General features: G+C 36.5%; 3 protein-coding genes across 3 annotated transcripts; 1 reads left to right on the top strand and 2 right to left on the bottom strand.

Moving 5' to 3' along the window:
- Positions 1 to 9,268, bottom strand: LOC110171870 (mucolipin-1-like). The gene is made up of 13 exons (XM_020937674.2): positions 9,078 to 9,268; positions 8,103 to 8,353; positions 7,636 to 7,797; positions 7,165 to 7,321; positions 6,773 to 6,854; positions 6,596 to 6,692; positions 5,943 to 6,042; positions 5,762 to 5,868; positions 4,088 to 4,237; positions 3,904 to 4,005; positions 3,710 to 3,832; positions 2,850 to 3,056; positions 1 to 1,977 (listed from the first exon to the last, which is right to left on the bottom strand). Exons 1-13 carry the CDS (start codon positions 9,118 to 9,120, stop codon positions 1,846 to 1,848), a joined length of 1,713 nt encoding a protein of 570 aa, XP_020793333.2. The 5' UTR covers positions 9,121 to 9,268; the 3' UTR covers positions 1 to 1,845.
- Positions 9,269 to 9,398: 130 nt separating this feature from the next.
- Positions 9,399 to 12,473, bottom strand: LOC110172559 (trafficking protein particle complex subunit 5-like). Its single transcript, XM_020938447.2, has 3 exons — positions 12,387 to 12,473; positions 10,743 to 11,018; positions 9,399 to 10,252 (listed from the first exon to the last, which is right to left on the bottom strand). Exons 2-3 carry the CDS (start codon positions 11,010 to 11,012, stop codon positions 9,956 to 9,958), a joined length of 567 nt encoding a protein of 188 aa, XP_020794106.1. The 5' UTR covers positions 11,013 to 11,018; positions 12,387 to 12,473; the 3' UTR covers positions 9,399 to 9,955.
- A 1,890-nt stretch (positions 12,474 to 14,363) lies between these two features.
- Positions 14,364 to 19,765, top strand: pglyrp6 (peptidoglycan recognition protein 6). Its single transcript, XM_020937660.2, has 4 exons — positions 14,364 to 14,520; positions 16,678 to 17,475; positions 18,485 to 18,695; positions 19,417 to 19,765. Exons 1-4 carry the CDS (start codon positions 14,457 to 14,459, stop codon positions 19,715 to 19,717), a joined length of 1,374 nt encoding a protein of 457 aa, XP_020793319.2. The 5' UTR covers positions 14,364 to 14,456; the 3' UTR covers positions 19,718 to 19,765.
- Positions 19,766 to 20,314: the final 549 nt, after the last annotated feature.

Genomic DNA, 20,314 nt, shown 5'->3' with positions numbered 1-20,314 from the left:
TAGTGTTGATGCCATTGTAATTTATTAACATATAAAGGTTACAGAAGCCTATTTTCTTCATCACGAACATGACAATAAAGTGACAATAATATGTTGGTACATTTAATTTATAAAAAAGTAAAAATAAAAACATGCAAAAATCAAGTAAGAAGTAATGCCATTCATTTAAAATTCATTTAAAAATCAGACATTAAAATAATACTCAAGTAAATCTATATTGCACTGGAAATGACAAGCTTATTTCATTTCAAGAAAATGATCCCATCTCAAAACAAAGCATGACAACGGAGAATATACACACAGTATGTAACAGTATTATCCTGAACATTATACTGTATTTGTACAATTCCTAAGGCTGTGTACAGTCCCAATTCAATCCTATCAATAAGAGACTCATTTATATTATAGGTTCCTTTTGCAAATAAAAAAATCTGCTAGTTCAGAGTAATTTCTCACTGTAATTGTGCTATTGTGGTTTACAGTCAAATTTAAACTCTAAAACATTGAATTACAGAAAGTACACACATACATAAAATGTCTTTCAATGCATTAGAGCGCAGTCAGCTGGCTCCACCCTCATAAATATTAATGCTGTCTGATTGGCTGCAGGGCTAACTTCTCTTATGCCACGTCCTTGAGGCAAAATCCACTATGCAGAATGTAGTTTTTCAAAAGCTTCTATTTTCCCTTTTCAGTCTTTATCTTGTCAAGCCACAGATAAAATGTATGCTAACATGAAACAGGCAGCTTCGCATATTAACACTAATTGTGCACTGAGCAACATTCTTTTGCCCTAAAAAGATCAATGAATGTACCTTTTGTCAAAAGAGAGTGCATTATTTATACAGTACAATGCCGATGATTGAGCTAGTGCACCGAGCTCATATAAATGCAAAATTCAGACATGGCCAACAGAGGACAACCTGCTTCAAGGTTGAACAGTTCGCTCTCAAGGCATTATTCAAGTCCCGCCTGGGGACTGAGAAACATGAGAGGGAGTGTGGCTGTCAATGAAGTGGAAGGATTTGAGGGAAAAAAAAATCTGTCAGCATTCGTTAGCAGCCATTACTGATATCATGTAGCTGCTAATGTACCTAGTTTCCTGTGCCTATGTTAATGCAAATGAGACCCTGCAAACAACAAGTGTAAAAGCAATAAAATATGCCAAACATCCTCGAACATAATCAAGTTTGTACGTTTAATATTATTTAAACAGCTGGTCTACTAGGACTATACAAGGGTTTCAGGCAAATGATTCCTTCCATTTTTGAAGACCTTTCCCCGTTCAAAGTGTATAACCCATGGATACATACGTACAGCTATAACAGAATTATAATTTAAGATCTGATCTGGGGTGTGCATAATTTTCCTTAGTTATCTTTAAGACATAAGAAAATTCACTCAGATAAAAAATGTCCATACCAAACTGCAAAGATGAAGGACCAGCTATTATACTCTGCATACAAGATTCAGTGGGTCAAAGCTTTTCCATTGAACCATGAAGAATTTTGCAATAAGAAGAAATGCTTTTGGTTCTATTACAATATTATCTGGCCATTCTCTGAGAGGGCATTATGAGTAATATCAGTAGAACAGCAGTTTCTTAAATACTCTACTATTATTATTATTAACTCTATTAAATAAGTCTATTAAATTACCACACAATTAAAATTTCTATTCAATGCTCATTCTAAAGTTTTACTTGGTTTATTTGTGGCCTAAAATCACTGACATGCTGCCATGTGATGACTCCATTAGCTACTAGTAACACTGAAAACAGGCGTAGCTAATATTGTGGCCGTGGGGGGTGTAGTGAAAATGGAGGTAGTCTTTCTTTGTTCGTCACTACTCACAGCAGCAGAGGAAAGAGCAGGATGTCCCCTCTGGTCCTCTGAACTTTCCGGAGCTGGGCGTGTCCGTGCACTCTGCGATAAAAGCATGGAGGTCTGTGATGCGCACCTGCTCCTGTGTTTGGGCCTGGAGAGGAGACAATAATCAGGTTATGTCATTGTCGGGATTATATTTCAATGATGTACAGTGCCCCAGTGATGCACAAAGAACTCTGCAGCTGAAGTGACTAGAATGTGGATTACCGTATATATTTTCTTCCTTATTGAACATGTAAGGATGGGGTATAATGTGAATACTTTGACCTCAGGCTGCTGATGGTGTGAGGAGACAAAACTAGTCCATGCTACATTAGATTTACATGAGTGGCTTTTTGAAAAATGTGTACTTCTAAGAGTAGATTTTGTACTTGTATATGGGTAAAATATAAAGGTGTCTATTATTGTTTTGTTGTTTTTTGTATTTACATTTTAAATAAATAATATGATTATAATCAACATAATTTAGTCCCTATTCCTTCAATTTTAAAACATGGTGTATGTTTTAACTACAATGTGTTCAGTTACTCCAGCCGTATTTTCTCCAAATACCAAACGCCAAAATTTACACTTGTAGTATTTGTTTTAGATTACTACTTTTTGTATTTACCTAAGTAATATTATTTTAAAGTAACAATAATTTTACTGTTGTTCAAGTAGAGGTGTGAAGACTGTTGAAATATTTATTGTGAATATTGTTTCGAAAGATATGTTTACTTTGTATCTTAAATGAACTGTATATATTTTTAAAAATACAGCCAAATATAATATTTCTGCACTTTTGTGGGTATTGTAAGTGTAATTTCACATTTTTCTGATATTAATCTCAACTAATACATTTAAAGACAACATATTTCTATTGAATTTAAATAATATTAGTCCAAGGATATACCCCCCCTCCCTCAAAAAAAATAAAAAAATAAATAAGTATCTATATTGCCCATACCAAGTACAAGAACTTACCATGATGGTGTCGTAGGCTCCAGTGATGAGTGCGATGAAGAGGGACAGCACCATGTAGATGAAGAGGGAGATGAAGGTGTACAGGTAGATCTGGCTGAAGATCCACACCAGAGGACTGCTGTGCTCCATCTCCGCAAACGTCACAAACATGTCATCTCCGTTTATTAGAGAGAACAGGCACTCTGACACCATGGACAGGGACCGAAACTGGGGAAAAAAGAGCAGCCAGACAGCTCAATGCTCAGCCATAAAGTGGACAGTACTAGTGTTTGCTAGTCCACTCATGGTTTTAGTAGTTTTGGAGACTTTGTAACTCCCAAGACCCATTGGATGGTTCCTTGGCACATTTTGTATTTTGCTTTTAATAAAAATTGTATTCCATCAAATGCTAAAATCTTATAGGTTCTAGGGGTGGTCCAATTTGGATTTCTGGTAGAAAACTTGCGCCATTTGATTTACTTTTGTGGCTCCTAGGGATCAATAAAGTAAGTAAGTAAGTAGGTAAGTAAGTAAGTATCTATGTATCTATGTATCTATCTATCTGATAAGAAGCAACAACCACGCAATTTCACAGTTCACATACACAGACATCTGACTGAGGGCAAAATGGGAAAGACACATGGGCACACGCAGAAACTAGGGCACCATAGAAAATATATTGCTGCTGATTTTTTCATATTGTCATGTTATATTGTCTGTTCCTCATCATTTCAATCTGATAGTTATCTGGATGTTAACTGCAAACTAAACATGCTCAGAAATGTGTTGCTATCAGTTTCTTCATAGGTTTTGTGAAATGTGACCTTTTGGCAAAGCAAAGGCCAAGGTTAATAATCTTATTCTAATCTTAATCATATTACCTTAGTGTGATATGGTCCCAGTACAATCCAGCCACAAAAACAGTATCCCAAATAAATGGCAGCAGCACAGCAGCAAAAACGGATAACATTTGGAAAAGCAGCTCTTAGTGTGACAATCAGAATCTGTAGAAAAAGTAAGGGATTAAAACATGATCATAAATGCATTTTGTACACATTATGTGACTTCAACATACATTATATTTCTGAAAAAAGCTGAGATAACGTATGACTCCAACCCACACCAGCAGCGTGGATGTTCCCAACAGGATTCCACAAACATCGTATGATGAAATATTCTATGAAATTAAAACAAACACTTGATGTAAAACACAAAGAAAACTGCAGACTGTCTTTCAACTTTTGTGTAACGTGTAATACCTTTGACTCGATTCCAATTTTAATAAAGCTCCCGATGATTGTGAATAGGTCGCTGATAATAAGAAGAATATACCAGCCATTTATAAACTCCAACCTGTCCGACCAGGGGACATGACGACCGAATCTGTGTTTGAAAAATTGCACGTATTCCTGTAAATAAAAAGGATGTGTTAATATTAAAATACAGTACATAATAAGAATGCTACAAATGTTAAAGGGCAATATTCTAAGAAATGCTATTTATTGTTTATTCAAATAGTTGTGTGTACTGAACTGTAAGGTTTTTAAAGTAGGCCACACAGGGCGCTTCTTTGCATATGTGGAGCACCAACACAATGAGTCACTGCCAGTCATTTCCTTAGGGACCAGGGGAAATAGAGTGACACTGGATCCAAAACAAGGCCAGTTATTTTATGATTAAACACCCCTGGGCAATGAGGATGAAGTCAACCATCAGCAGAAAAACAAGAATTTGGGCTGCAGCAGTGGTTCACCTATCCACTCCACTTTTTGTCTATGCACTGACAGTATCTCTTTAAGTTAAGTCAAGCCTACATTTTTTCACTCTGAAGTCAACACTGTGTATCATTGTACCAGATTTTACAGGGTTTTTTTTACAGTCACTTTGGCACTTTTATTTATTGAAAACTGGCTTTTTTAAAACAGCATTTTAGTTTTCCTATACAAAAATCTCAGCAAAATGCAGTTTGGCATTCAAAACTGATCGATGACCCCCCCAAAAGCAAATTTTACCTTCAAAATCACACACAAACACAAACTCTCGTTATGTGTTTTCTATGCTCTTTCATTTATGTGACAAAGCAGCTCAGAAGTTTTAGTCCTGCTCTCAGTGACCACAGAGAATCACTGGTTTAGTACAGTCTGACACTAGGGTTCACACTTTGCACATATGATTTTTGGACAGGTCTAAAACCTGTCTGTATTGTCTTATGTAAAATATAAAAATACATTACCAATATCAAAGTAGATTTTACAATATATTTTACAAAAATATTTATGCAAAGGAAAACTGAAAGATGGTGGAATAGCAAATACATACTACGTTTGTACTGTAGTATATAATGTGTTCTTGAAAATCAAACAAAAGCTGTATCTGAAAATCTACATGTAGTCTACATGTTTGGCTCATGTGTGAAGTACTTTGCTGTTAGATTCTCTGTGAAAATTGGATAAATTCAAATTTTCAGTTCTGTTTGAGTTTCTATATTGAAAGTGACAGTTTGGGCCAAAGTCATTTACCACGGGAGACGAGGCTGAACAACAGGTTGAAAAAACAAGCTGAATTCACTGATCATATCACTGATGTGTGTCTGTGAATGAGAGCTGTGCCAAGTGTTTGGAGAAAGAGGCTGAGAACTGTGTGGAGTGATGAGAAATCCTCCAAATGATTTAACCTCCTGTGTCTTTGTTCAGATACAGGTTTGAACCAAATCATCAAACAAACAATGTGCCAAATGGTTGAAAAAAAAAGTTATGTTTTTAGAATTTCATCTATGACATAAACCAAATGATGTGGCTTCCTTTTCAATTTATACAACGTGTACAACAAAGATGGTTAGATAAAGATAAGAGAGAGAAAATGAAACTTGGTGCCACTGGTTTGACTACCTGACCTGAATACAGGGATGAGATCATTTGTGTTTTGATAATTACATGCTGCAGAAGAATTCCCCTCAAAATTGAGCGTCCACACAGGAGCAGAGACAGCAGACAGACTATCGCCACCAGGATGTCAAAGAACTCTCTTGCGTAATTCTCAGCTATTGAGAGGATAAAGTTACAAATGTGATAACATATAGACTACACAGTATTTGATCATTTCTCTTCTACTTACCATGACCGGAAACATTGGGGTCCTTACACTCTTTAATGGAGGCGTCGTTGTGCAGACTAATTTTGACTTTCCCACTGTGAGCGTGGTTGTCCATGACAATCTGAAAGTGAGCAGAATAAAACTCTTTGATAATTGCAAAGAGTAACATCATTGAATAAGGACAATTCTTGAGTTTGGTATAAAAAGTACATCTATAGGTTGCATTCATGTTCAAGAATTTGATAATGCTGTAATTTTAGATGAAGAACAGGAGCCTATAAATATGTAATGGAGATTCAGTTTTTGGAAGAAATGTCCAAATGCAAAAATGATTAATATTTTTATCATTGTTAATATCTTAATCTTATATCTTAAGTCCTTTCAACTAACAACATTCACATCTTTGGGCTAGAAGAATGGGACCACTTTCTGAAGCTGCTGTAAAATCACACGTTTCTTTATACTGACAAGATGTTGAAAGTTATGCCAGTTTTTGCTTCTTCTTGTTTAATATTAATATTTACAATCTGACAGTTAAAAGGCAAATTGCACCATATAATTCATTTCCAGCTAAATTTTTTAACCATAAGTATATTAGAATGTTGTGATGTCTCATGAATACAACCTATAAATACAAACACTCGGTTGACTGGATAAATATTTGTCCACTGTACCGTAATAGCAAAAGTGTAGCAGTCTGGTATTTCATTGTTCAAAATGGTCTGTATGTTTATAGCCTTTAGCTGGAAGTCAATGGTGACGTTGATCAACCTTGGGACAACAAAATGGTAAAAACTTCCAAAATGTCTAATGTTTAATCTGTTAATCTCTTTGTGAAAATAAGAACTTACTTGTAAAATTTCAAAGTAAAATTCTTGTAATCACTGTTTCCAGGAGCAGGATTAAAATTGTGAGGATTCACACCAGTGCAATCTGAGAAGGGACAACAAGTTTAGAAAGTCAGCTAATTCCTTTGCCAAAGTCACATACGGTAACTGAAGACTACTTTCCAACTTTCTCATAGTTGTTTAATATGTTTAAATTTAGCCTTAGACATTTATCACATTGTCAGGTGTGCAAATAAGTCAGTTCTCTTGGCAGAAGTATCGTGTTTAACTAATGAAGTGGATGGAAAAAAGCTACTGGCCCTTGACAAATGTGAAACATACTTTGCTATATGATAATATATATAAAACACAAAACTATTTTTTAAACCTATTATAAAACCCAGACTTAGGCTTACTGGTGACAACATGGGGGTCAATGTCGAATGTATCATTGACGGGGTCTATGGAGCCTCTCTTGAAGTACCTCTGACAAAGGGAGAGTGCACTGTCATCATAACCGACACCCAGCACGTACGCATACCGCCCCAAAGAGATCTGAGGCAGAGCCAGGTACTAAAGAGGAAACAAAATACACATTTCAGGGAACTGCACACTTGGGCTTTTAAATACAAATGAAAATTCATAAATATGATCATGTACTGCTCCATTTTTTACATACATTACAGTAGATAAGTGTTTAGTAATTGAAACACTTTCAATTTGTGCACAGTGTGATTTTCAAAATCTGGGTTTCAAGATTAAAATGCAAGATGTACTCAGAATTATTTTATTATTCTGTTCATAGAGTAAATGATTTACCGGTACTATGTTTAAGCACATAATGGTTGTTATTTATGCTTTAGTCTAATAATAATGGTAACTTTTACCTGCTCTATGGCGAAGTGAATGTGACTGTAGAGCTGGTCCTGTGAGTACACTTCCTGGGGATTGTTGTCCTGGTAACCCTTCAGAAAAAGGTGCTTAAACGCTGCAGTATTTTCATCCTTGAATGTCACCACCATCTGGTTGCTCAGGCCGAAAAGCACCAGCTACAAAAAGAGACACACAAGAGGGTCAACACAAAATACAAAACAGATTCATGGGTTAATGAAATAATCAGTCTGACAAACTAAGAGGGATACAAGTGAACCTTTGAAACTGTTGAATTAGATATTTTCTCTTTTCATTGCACTCTATATAGAACCATGGAACATATGTTATTGCAATGGCAGATTAGTAATTTGGGGAAAAAAGTTAACTCAAATCCCTTTGTCTTGAACTTGAGCAGGTTTGGAGTCAAATTGTATTAAGGTTTCAAGAGATTTGATGATGATATAAAAGTCCAGAAGACCACCTGCACAGTGACAATGATGATTTTCAGCAGCTGTAGACCCAGTTTGAAAGGCTTGCGACCCTTGGCATGGAATTTGTCACATGGGCTCATAAAGAAGTATTTGAGTTTCCTTCGCAGAGCTTCCTCATCCTCTTCCTCATGCTGCTGCTGGAAGCCGCAGCCCCCCAGTCCTCCACCAAGATGAGGGCCCCCATCACTGATCCGGTCCTGGGAGCCATATCCAGACACAGACGACAGCAGACGGTCCTTCTCTGACAAATATAAACACAAAGGGTTTATGCAACATAAAATGTGTATCTTCAAAATAATCCATTCAATGTCCATTTAACTTGTTTTGAAACATTAACCACAGAGACTAACACATTTCCTATTTAGAAACCATAAAGGAAGTAAAAATATTGGCTTCACTGTGATATTGCAACATCAGTTACATTTTACAGTATCAATGGGAAGCTGCAAGTTATCTGAATATCTGAAAAACAGATATTTGGATACTGTTACATTTCTACAATAAACTACAGTTATTTTATAGCACACTAACTTTAGACATTATAAATTAGCCCATCAATTTATGGACATTAATGAATATGAAAAGACAAACTATTGATCCACAAGGGAAATTATTTGGAGACAGCAGTTCATTATTACAATAAACAAAGAGAATTTGAATAAAACTAAAAATAACAAAAGTAGTAATAATGATAACACACGGCTTGTTACCAATAAAAATGACATTGTTTCAGTTTATTTTGTATAGCTATATTTATTGCTTATGTGTGTGTTATAAATGTGCGTAAAATAGCGGTCCATTTGGCCATGCCAGAATAAGATAAACTGTTTCGATCTCCACTGCCTTTGACATTTCCCTCATATTAATCCTACTGCATGTGGTATATGGAAATAATAGACGTGAAACAAAAAAACATTAGTGAGGCGTAGGACAGGTGAAAGGGATGAATGGGTCTAAACACAAACCTGTAGCAGTGTCCTGGATGTCGCTGTAAGTGGCAGACGCCATAATGATAATTACACGGTTACGGGACGATCATGACATTTTAAATGAATAAAGGCCCCTTGAAAATGACACAATTAAACGGCAGTAAAAAATGGAAATGGGAGATCTCGGCACTGCGAACCACAGGCGACAAAAGATAAACAACGCTGCTTCCGCTTGACCACGTGAACAGGTCACGTGACGGACGCCAGCGTCAAATAACAATGATAGACGATGAACGAGATGCAACTGAACAAATGCTTTTGTGTGAACTATAAATGTCTTTGGTAAAACGATGAGTCTTTTTTTTTTTTATGAAAGGTGTATTTTTAATTATAAAGGAAACTGACATTGACATCGCAACTCACGAGTAAGATAAAAAAAAAAAAAAATGAAACAAACACGCAATAAAATGTCTGTCACATAGTTAATAATTTTACAATGTGTCACTTTCTCATATATTGCTTTAGCTAACAAAGAACTGTAGGCTATCAAATCAAGACATCCATTTATTATTTTGTAGGAGTCAGACATTTTGTTTCATGATTCAGCAATAAAAAGGAAGGACATTCTGAACCTATTACAACAACTGTAACATTTAAGATTATATACGTGCTTGTTGTACATTGGCTCCTGCACTTGTCTCGATAGTACAGTGCATATTCACCCACACACACTGTTTTTCTATGGTCAAAGGGCTGAACTGGAACTACAATACTGGAAAAGAATTTGGTAATACAGTACTTGTAATGCAGTCACATACTTCCAATACTGGACACTTTGTAAAAAAAAAAAAAAAACATGATTTGAAATAAATAAACCTAGAAATGAGTCCTGAAATGAGCGGCATTACATTTGATCATCGTCCATCCAGCGCCTTGTCCCTGGCTATGACCGATTCATTGAACTTGATCATGAGTGTGGTGCCTTTGTGCCAGTGAGCAGTGACTTTGGCAGGGAAGCCGCTGTGTGTGAGAATAGCCTCCAAAATCCCCGCCGTGAAGGATGCACAGTTGAGGCTGCTGTTCTCCTTAGGCACAGATATGTAGGCGTTAATCAGAGGATCCTTCTCTATAATATAATAAGTCTTGTCATCATCATTGGCTTGCTCCAGCTTATCGGCTTCTTTTCCAAACAGGGATTTCCACACATTCACCTGGAGCAAAATGAAGGAAGAGGATGTGTTAAACCATTCTGGAGAGAGCCTGTCTATCACAATAAAAGGCTGCGTCCATGTCACATCGCAAAATTCCAATACAGAACCAATACGTAAATAAACAGTACAAAAAAAAATGTCTTAGATTCATGAGTTTCAGCTTCCTGTTTATAAATGATACTGAAGATTTTTGCCCAAACCAAAGAGTTGTTTTCACTTGTTACTGCTAATTGCTATGGCAGCGGTGCTAGATTTTCTTCACAAGATGTTGAAATAATAAAATAGGGTTTAAGTTTATGTTTATTTATATGGAAAGCCACAAAATCACAAGGTATATATTGATGAGGCCCACTTATAGACCTAATCCCCAACAACAAGTTACAGTGAATCAGCTAGTTGCGCCCTGTTCTTCATCTGAAATTATGACGTAAAATTTTAGGACGTGAACACATGATACTGTGTGATGATATTGCCAGTAATAACATTTCACCTTAATGAACAGCAGCATGTTAAGCACTTTGGTCTCCCTCTTGCCGTTCTTCTCTCTGAGCACCAGCACATCCAGCAGACTGGCCCCCACACTCTGGCCCATCTCAGAAAGTCGAGACTGCAGCTCTGTGACCGAGTACACGCGGCTCTGACAGTACTGCACCATCTCAGAGAAGAGCAGGGCGAACGCGCTCACGCTCACTTCTGTCTTAGGCCGGGTCAACGGACGCTCCAGGATGGTGGACTTTCCTTTAGTAAAACGGTTGTCCATTTTAATCTGAAAAAGACAACATTGCAAGTTTTAAAAGCAGTAATAACAGGGTGACTATCTGTGCTTCTTTTGGTCGTCCCTCATCCCACTTATTTAGTATCTGGTGTTTCATTGTTGCCACATTAATTAATTTTATATAGAAAACATGATCAGAACTGAAAATCATATGGTGTTATTGCAATTCTCAATGAGCTTAGTTAGACATTTTTTGTAATGGTGAGTTTATTGCAGAGAATGTGAGACAAAGCCTGCACGCTTACTCCCAAACTGCTTTTAATACATGTTTTGGTCAGTGGATCTTCATCAGGTCATTATTAAAACCAGTTTGGGAGTAAGTGTGCAGGCTTTGTCTCACTTTCTATCAGACGTGGGACCAAGTCTTTGTTTTGCATGTCTCAAGTAAGTCTCAAGTCTTTGACCTCAAGCCTGAGTCAAGTTCCAAGTCAGATCCAGGCAAGTCCAAGTTGAGTCTCGAGTCACTGGCCCATAAGTCCAGTTCAAGTCCAAGTCGTCTGCTTTGAGCTTCAAGTAATTTCAAGTCTTTAAACTAAAGTACCAAATACAGCTTAGATTTTTGCAAGTTATTTGTCTTTTAAGATAAATTGTACTTAAAAATAATTGTATATTTATATATGAGTATTTATATAAAAGATGTAGAAATTAATTTAGTAAATTTTTCCTTTTTAAATGTCTGGACAATATCTTAGTGTGAATCATTATGGTCAAAATAGAAAGAATTGAGATTTAACAGTGCTTCTCAAGTCTTCTCAAGTCACGGGCCTCAAGTCATTGACCTTCAAGTCCAAGTCGAGTCCCAAGTCTTAGTCCATTTGATCAAGTTAAGTCTCAAGTCCTAAAAATAGTGACTCAAGTCTGACTCGAGTTCAAGTCACGACTTGCAAGTCCCAACTCTGCTTTCTATGTTCACTGTAGTAGCCTTGCACGAGTGATCTGCGTATACCTACATCTTTTATGATATACGTATACAGTTTATGATATAGTTTATTGCCGAGGTCAGATGACATTCAGTGATAATTAATATTAAAGAAACTTGGCTGTCTGGCTGTTGTCTCTTCACCTCTCTCAGCGCATCGATACGACTTGGACAAATTAGTACATTACAAGATGAAAATATTTATATCGCATTTATTTCGTGCACCATTTTTTTATAGTGTCAACCATGTCAACCCATACAAGTATGTGATAGCAAGAGCACTGGCATGACTTTAGCATAGTGACTACAAATCGCTGCTTAAAACCATCAACATTTCAATTGTAGCTTCACGTGAACCAAAGTAAATACAGCCTCACGATAATATCACTTTCAGTTTGATTATAAAATTAAATAGTTCCATGTTATTATTAATAAAATACCTTTATTTATGCCACTTTCCTGCAGCTATCCCTTTCCTCTTCTTCTTCTTTTGTACTTTAGCTCTAGCGCCATCTGCTGGAAAGATAGAAAGATAATACTGTATTTAAATGATGGATTGATTTTTACAGAGCAATTTAATTTACTTTATCGCTTTGGCACATTTAACCACTTAAAATTGACAGCTCAAACAAAATCCTAAACAGTATTTTAGTTTTCTTAAACAACATTTAATCTCAGCTAAATGCAGTTTTACATTCACAACTAATATAATGAAGGTAAATGCCGACTTTACCTATAGCAAAGTAGATTCTGCAGTGATCAAAAATATTTTAATGAAAAAAAAAAAAGAAAGAAAGAAAGAAAGATGTTGGAATAGCAAATACATCAAAACTACTTTTGTACTGTTGAAAATTATACAAGACGTGTACACATCTCACAGTGTGTAAATATGTGTGTAGTCTGTACAGTCTGTACTCACTGATGAGACTCTTCTCCCTTTTTGACACATCCTTTCCAGTTAAATTTTTTGTGCTCAGTTATAGAATGTGGCCTTCATGTTTGAGTTTCTGTATTGAAAGTGACAGAATTTGGGAGAAAGAACTTTAGCACATGAGAACAGAACTGTAGTGTTGAAAAAACAAGTTGAAATCACTGATCATGTGTGTTTGTGAATGAGAGCTGTGCCAAGTGTTCTGTGAAAGAGCCTGAGAAATGTCCCGAATGTTCCAAAGGATTTGACCACCTGTGCCCCTGTTCATATACAGGAATGATTAAACTATGCCAAGTTTCAAAAAAAAAAAAGCGGACGAAAATGGATGGATGGATGGAAGTTTCAAAAAATGTACTAAAACAATTGAAAAACAAAACAAAACTGTAAACACAACAAAATCTAAAATAGATGTCAAATACTTGTCAAATAATGTTTGTGAAAATTTGTTGATAAATAAAAGTAAACTATGGATGCTGAGGGACTCCTGTGATCAAATTTTGGACCAGGATGAATAACTGACCATTTTAATTGTTTTTTATTTTTAAAATTTTCTCTAATATTATAGCTTTTGGCAGTAATTCCACTGCATTATATAACATCTTTAATTGTGGGAACCGTTTCCATACCTTCCTCTTTTCAGCAGACAGATTTGTGCCAGACCACTGCTGTGTACATCCCAGGCAAGATCTTATTTTGCAACAACAGGCTTCCTGATTTGTATGTCACGCAATTAAAAACAAAAAAATTAACAAGTGATCATTTATGATGCCCTGTTGCAAGACTACTTTAGTATATCTTTAGTACATTATTTAGTTAAGGATAAAAGTTAAATAAATATGAATATAAATATTTTCAACAAAGCATAGAGTGGCTAATTTGAGGAGTTATCCAACATTTTGTTCTTTGCTACATAATTTCATACATCTTACTTCATGTACTAGTATTTAATGTCTTCCGTATGTGTATCAAATGTAGAAAGTAGTAAACATATAGAATAAACATTGAATGACAGGGTCCAAACTTTTGAATGGTAATTGTTATTATACTTATTATATAAAAAACAGAAAAGATGTGAAGCCAATTTGCCAGATGAGCAAACTCAGCACAGTTCTTGGTTAAGTGAATGCTTTGTTTGAGTAATTGTATTTGAGTAATTCAGTTCCCACAGTAAAGTGTAAAACTTGAGGAGTCTCCAACATATATATTTCTGCAACTTCAGCATACGTGAGTCACTAGTGGTGGGGTTTCCAAATGGCATGAGAATGGACAGTAGGACATGCATTACCAAACAGAGGACTGCCATCAATGTGCACAGTTCCTATAGTGGTTGAAGGTATTCCAGTAACATTCAGAACTTACTTTTGCATTAGCAAATCCAAAAATGGTACAAACAACGGCGTCTGATTTGCAGGTGTGAGTTTCCCAGATTGCTTGTTTGCAGTTTGCTTACGGGCTGATTATTTCCCTGTTACGTCAGCAGTGGGTTTGATGAACTCTATATATACCGCTCACACAACATCGTTAGGCATCAGGAGGCCGACACAGAGGTGATTTGAGGATAGGAGAAAAGTCATAGAAGATGGCGAACCAGTGGAGATGCACCTTGGTACTTTTGGGAGTCCTACTTGTTTTGGGCATAGAAGGTAATATATATATTTTTTTAAATTAGAAACAAGTAATGTAAGTAACTTTTTATTTATTTATATAGTGCTTTCCACAGACATATGTCACAAAGACGCTTTATAGAGTAAACAATCAAGACAACACTCTAGTGCACTAATAGTATTTACTTTAGATCTACAGCTATTCTGCCACAGTATGCTGTTTGGAGAAGGAAAAAATATTTTTTAATTTTCTTTATTCAAAGGTCTGTCTAGTTTACCTCCATGTAATTACTAGTGAAAGCCATTTTCATTTGTTTTGATAGGAAAATATAATCAATATCAAAAGAATATCAATAAACTTGTGGGGGAAACTTTATTCTTTTTCTGTGTAGCTCTCAGTAAATGCACTATTTCTGAGCAGGTTTTACTTACTCATTCTTGTCTAAAGAATATGTGAACTGTAATTATGGATTGAAAATACCACCATATATTCAGTGGTTCACTTCAAAAGATCGAAAAAGCAGAAATTTTCAATTGAAAATTGGCATTTGTAAAACTGTTCACAAAAATTCTTAAACATAATGAAAAAAAAAAAAAAAAAAAAAATATTGGAGTGCTGCACTGGATCAAAACGTATGCATACAGGTGCTCATCAGACCAGAAGCCTTGAATTCTAATACTAATTTTATAAAACAAATTTTCATTTCAGCAAAATGCTGATTTTCATTAATTTCATTTAAGTTTCTCTAAACAAAACTTTGGCTTAACAAAATGCAGTTTTACAGTCAAAACTGATCAGTCAGCCTCCAAAAGCAAATTTTACAAGTAAAATTTGTGTGTTTTTCTTTTCTCTTTCCTTCATTTGAACCTCAGAAACCACCTGACCTCAGAAGCCTTAGTCCTGCTCTTAGTGACCACAGATAATCACTGGTTTAGTGGTGTCTGCCATTATGGTTCATACATATACTTTACACACAATATTTTGGACTGCAAAAGCTTTGAGTTTTAGTCTAAAACATGTCTGTAGTAGATTTTGCAGTATTAAGAAAAATGCTGAAAAAAGATGCTGTAATAGCAAATACATTAACACTACTTTTGTACTCTAATATTTAATGTGCTGCTGAAACTGGACATTTACACATCTCACAGTGTGTATATCTGTGTGTAGTCTCTATATTCATACATTCTGTGCTCTCTGTGGAGACAGTTCTTCCTGTTGGACACATGTGTGAAATCCTTTACTGTTAGAATTTTGGTGCTCTCAAATTGTTCATTTTTGCCATTGTTTGGGTTTTTGTATTGAAAGTGACAAGACTAATGTCCTTTACCATGTTAAAACAGGCCTGTAGTATTGCAGAAACAAGGTGAATTCATTGATCATGTATATTTGTGAATGAGAGCTGTGTCAAGTGTTGCTGTGTTGTTGTTCACACAAGTGTCATTGGTCACATGTTTGAATCAAATGATCAGACTAAACCAAATTAAAAAAAAAAAATTGAAAAAAAAGTTAAATACATAAAAAATAAATAAATTTTCTCATTTAAGTATTCTGTAGCCAGTGATGGGAAGAATACTTTGAAAATGTATTTAGTAATACTGAATATCTGGATGAAAATGTATTTTGTGACCTATTCCAAAACTTGGACCAATCATAGTACTGTACTCTGAATACTTACAATACTTTTACATTTAGTCCCATTGAAATTAAAATATAAAGATCCAACATAGGATTAAACTCAGCTTTATGCTTGTTTCACCATTTGTTATGCATTTCCTGTCACTAGTTGGAAAAGTTAAAATCACACATCCACGTATCATACAAGTGATGTTTTGTGTGTTCATTAATTCTGTGCAGTTTAAGCCTCAATTGTGTTGATTTTAGAAAAACATATCAGAATACCATTACTAAGAGTTAGTATTCAGAATACGTATTCTCGGTACATGTATTTAGTTACTTTCCAGCACTATGTGCAGTGTGATTTTTTCACAAAGAGGACCTTATTTAGTTTACAAATAATTTAGTTACATAAATCTCCATTAGGGCCCCGCGGCCCAGTGGTGTGAACATGTGTTTTGGTCAAATCTGTAAGCATATTGACTCTTCATGAAACCAATTTTGTATTTATATTTTCTTGTATTCATATCTTTTATATCTTTTATTTTTCTTATATCTTTTATATTTTTATTTTCTTTCAGCCTCATCCCGGCACATGGATGACTTCATCAAGGCCCTGAAAGAGCTGGAGGACAGCAATCCTGATCTGAGGCCTGTAGATTTACTGAGGGCCATGCGTAATGCAGCTGGCCTCTCTGACCCTTTGATCCAGCACTACCTTGGAAAACCCACGTCTGCTTCTCCCCTCCACTCCAGTGTGTCTAAATACCTGATCTCCGCTCTTCAGTACAACATCACTGACAACAATCAAGAAGTTGGCGTTGTATTCACTAGAGATGGCACCACTGTGGCATTACGGCCTCTTCTTCTGGGCATTGAAGCTGGCTTTTTCCACAGACTTTGGTGGGATGTCCAAAGCTCTTCTGTAACCACAGAATCACCCCAATATGAAGAGCTAGGCCCTGATGGTTGCTGGGACAACCTTACCAATCCTCAAAGATTCACTCTCACACACAAGCCAAATTTGCTCACTACTGCCCAGGTCAACGGAGGAATGGATGGCGTCATCTTGGCCCGTGAAGCGCTCAAATCTCCATCTCTTAAGCTCAGTGCTTTGTTGTCGCTGTACTATAACCACCAGCTGGATGAAAGAGGCTTGGACGCAGCACCACGCATCATCAGCCGGCGCCGCAGAGACAACTTCAAAGAGTTGATGGAGAGCTCTGAGGGGAGCCTGGGTGTCCTGAGGATGGAGGCAGTGACTACAGTTGACATGCACAGAAGAATGAAGGGGCAAAAGAGCATGAACCTGCAGGAGAAGAAGCAAATGATGGCTGTGATTAACAACAGGGTCAAGGAGCTACTGCAAACCTACGCCGGTAAGATTACGTCATTATTCATCTGTCTTCCCTCACATGGCCACACAGAATTAAACATAGATCATTCACACTGTTGGAGAGTTTATTATACATCAGTAGAGCGATGTTCATTTACTAAGCAAAACGTTTCAAACCCTACAAGCAGCACTGGATACTACTGCTGTTGTGTCTTTAAGCAAGACCCTTGTCCTTGTTTGTCAAAATGTGTTACTGTGTGATTGGTGTTGTAAATGTAAATTGCAAAATAATATGGGTTGTCTTGGAATTTGAACTTAACAAAGCATATTTAGTATATTCGATCATTCTGTTTCGAGGAAAAAAGAAATTGCAATATAATCAGAGCAATGCCCTGCCTTTATACTTGTGATGAAAAATACTGGCGCCTCGTTTTAAGCTTTAAATAGACTTGTGGCTCCCTCTTGTGGTATTACTTTGAACTAAGCAATATAAAATAACCTTGCACAAATAGTTTCGAAATTTTAAACCATACTTAAAAGTCGTAACCAGTACATAAAAATCATCTAATGATAGACAAACTGGTATTTTTCAATAATTGGTGGTAATTATGTAATTAATGCTACAGAATTTATGAAAGTAATAAGCTGCATTTGGGGTGTGGTAAGAATGATACCACGAAATTAAACATTGACTTGACTTGACATAATCACTGCGCACTGAGACTAATTGCAACAGCTTATAATTAACTATGACTAACCTCAAAAGGAAAGCAAACACATGAATAAAGTAAGTACGTAAGTTAAATATTAGATCATCCTTAAAGTACTGCGTTTTACAGATAACATTGCAACTGATTTAATTTTTGTTTTTAAAGACTTATTTTTTGAAGTTGTATGATGAAAACACTGAACTCTAAATTAAACACAAGTATATATTCTTTTCAAAAGTAATTATATTTTCGAAAGTATATTTTATTTTCTTTCTCTTTCATTCTGAATTCTACACAATAACAATATTTCTGGTCACTCATGCATATTTTTTGTTGTTGCAGACTGCGCTCCCATTATCAAGCGCTGCACATGGGGCGCAGAGCCGTACAGGGGCACACCCACCTACCTGGGCCTGCCCCTGCGCTACCTGTACATCCACCACACTGCCCAGCCCAGCCAGCCCTGCCTCACCTTCGACCAGTGCGCTGCAGACATGAGGTCCATGCAGCGCTACCACCAGAACACCAACGGCTGGGCTGACATCGGATACAGGTGACACAGTAGAAACAAAAACATTACGCTAAAAGCTGTTACATGAGCTTCTTTAAACATCTGCAGAACAATCACAGCTGAACCAGGGAGACCATTAGATATTTACCCAAGACACATATCAAAGAGACTTTTTGGGTTTTTTTGCAGCCTGGCTTTAGGATGGCATTCAGGAGTTTATCCTACTTCCTAACTGAATAAAAGACAAACCAAATTGGCTGATAAGCATAAACAACTGGGAAGTAAATGTGTTTGTAAATCTGAATCAGTCAGCGTTCAAATGACAAAACTGTTTCTAATTTGATCATCTCTTCATATGAGCAGAGATTCTATATGTGGAATATATACAGAAAAAAAAAACATTTACAAAAACCCATAACATGCTACATAGGTCTCCAGAACAGTTGACAGTCATGGTCAGTTAAATACAATCAATTCAATCATTAAAAAGAAAGTGAAAATGAAAGTGGTGTGTGCGTGAGTGATGGTGGTGGTCGGAGGGACCGATGGCGCCGATTGGCTTGGCAGCCACCCCCAGGGCAGCTGTGGCTACAATAGAAGCTTACCATCACTAGGTATAGAGTGAATGAATAATGCTGAATAATGCTCTGTAAAGCATCTTTGGGGACAAAAAATGTCTGTGAAAAGTGCTATATAAATAAAGACTTACTTACTTACTTACTTATTTACATTGTTCATTAAATCCCACTGTTTGTCTTGACAGTTTCGTTGCTGGTTCTGACGGTAACCTCTATGAAGGCCGTGGATGGAACTGGATGGGAGCGCACACTGCAGGACAAAACTCCATTAGCTATGGTGTTGCCTTCATAGGAGACTACACCAGCGTCCTTCCCTCGGGACAGTCGTTGGAGCTGGTGAGGAATAAGTTTACCACCTGCGCTGTGCGTTTGGGTAACCTTGTGTCCTCGTACATTGTGCATGGACACAGACAGGCGTCTGCAACCTCCTGCCCCGGAGACGCTCTCTACAGGCAGATCCAGTCTTGGGAGCACTTTGGGTACTAAACCATCCAAAAAAGAACAACACTTAAATAAAACATAATGCAACAAAAACAACAAGTTGTTTGTGTTTCATTGTTTTGTCATTAGAGTAGTAGCTTTGGTCTATGGTCTATATCATTACAATGATAGAGGGACTACTGTCATCAGGAGTACTAAAGGATTCACTTGTGCTGCTCTGTTACATGAAAAAAAATAACATAGACCTAATTACATGATGAAAATGTCCTATCATCCCACCACACAAATATAAATATAATCATTCAATCTAGCTTCCAATGAATCCCTAAGGGGTAATTTAAGCACATTGAGCAGTTACAATAACAGAATGATTTAAGGGAAGGTTTGTAGATTAACACTCTCTGTGTCCTGCAGCCAGCCCAGAAATTGGCGTCCAGGGAGCCACGGGAATTCTGGAGAATGTTTTGTTATTGTTTAACACATACACATATTATATTACAATTATTAGTTAATTATGGTTTATTACTTCCTTCTTTGGATACCACCAGAGGGCGCAACACAAAAAATGCTGAATATTGAAGGAAATATCTTCGAAGAGAGCAGCTTGCTTTTAATGGGTTATTAGCCCAGTCTGCAGGTCAT

This window comes from Boleophthalmus pectinirostris, unplaced genomic scaffold, assembly GCF_026225935.1.
Source record: "Boleophthalmus pectinirostris isolate CB_2022bp ecotype Guang Dong unplaced genomic scaffold, ASM2622593v1 HiC_scaffold_17, whole genome shotgun sequence".
NCBI classification, from domain to species: Eukaryota; Metazoa; Chordata; class Actinopteri; order Gobiiformes; family Gobiidae; genus Boleophthalmus; species Boleophthalmus pectinirostris.
This window is presented reverse-complemented; position numbering and strand designations above follow the sequence as displayed.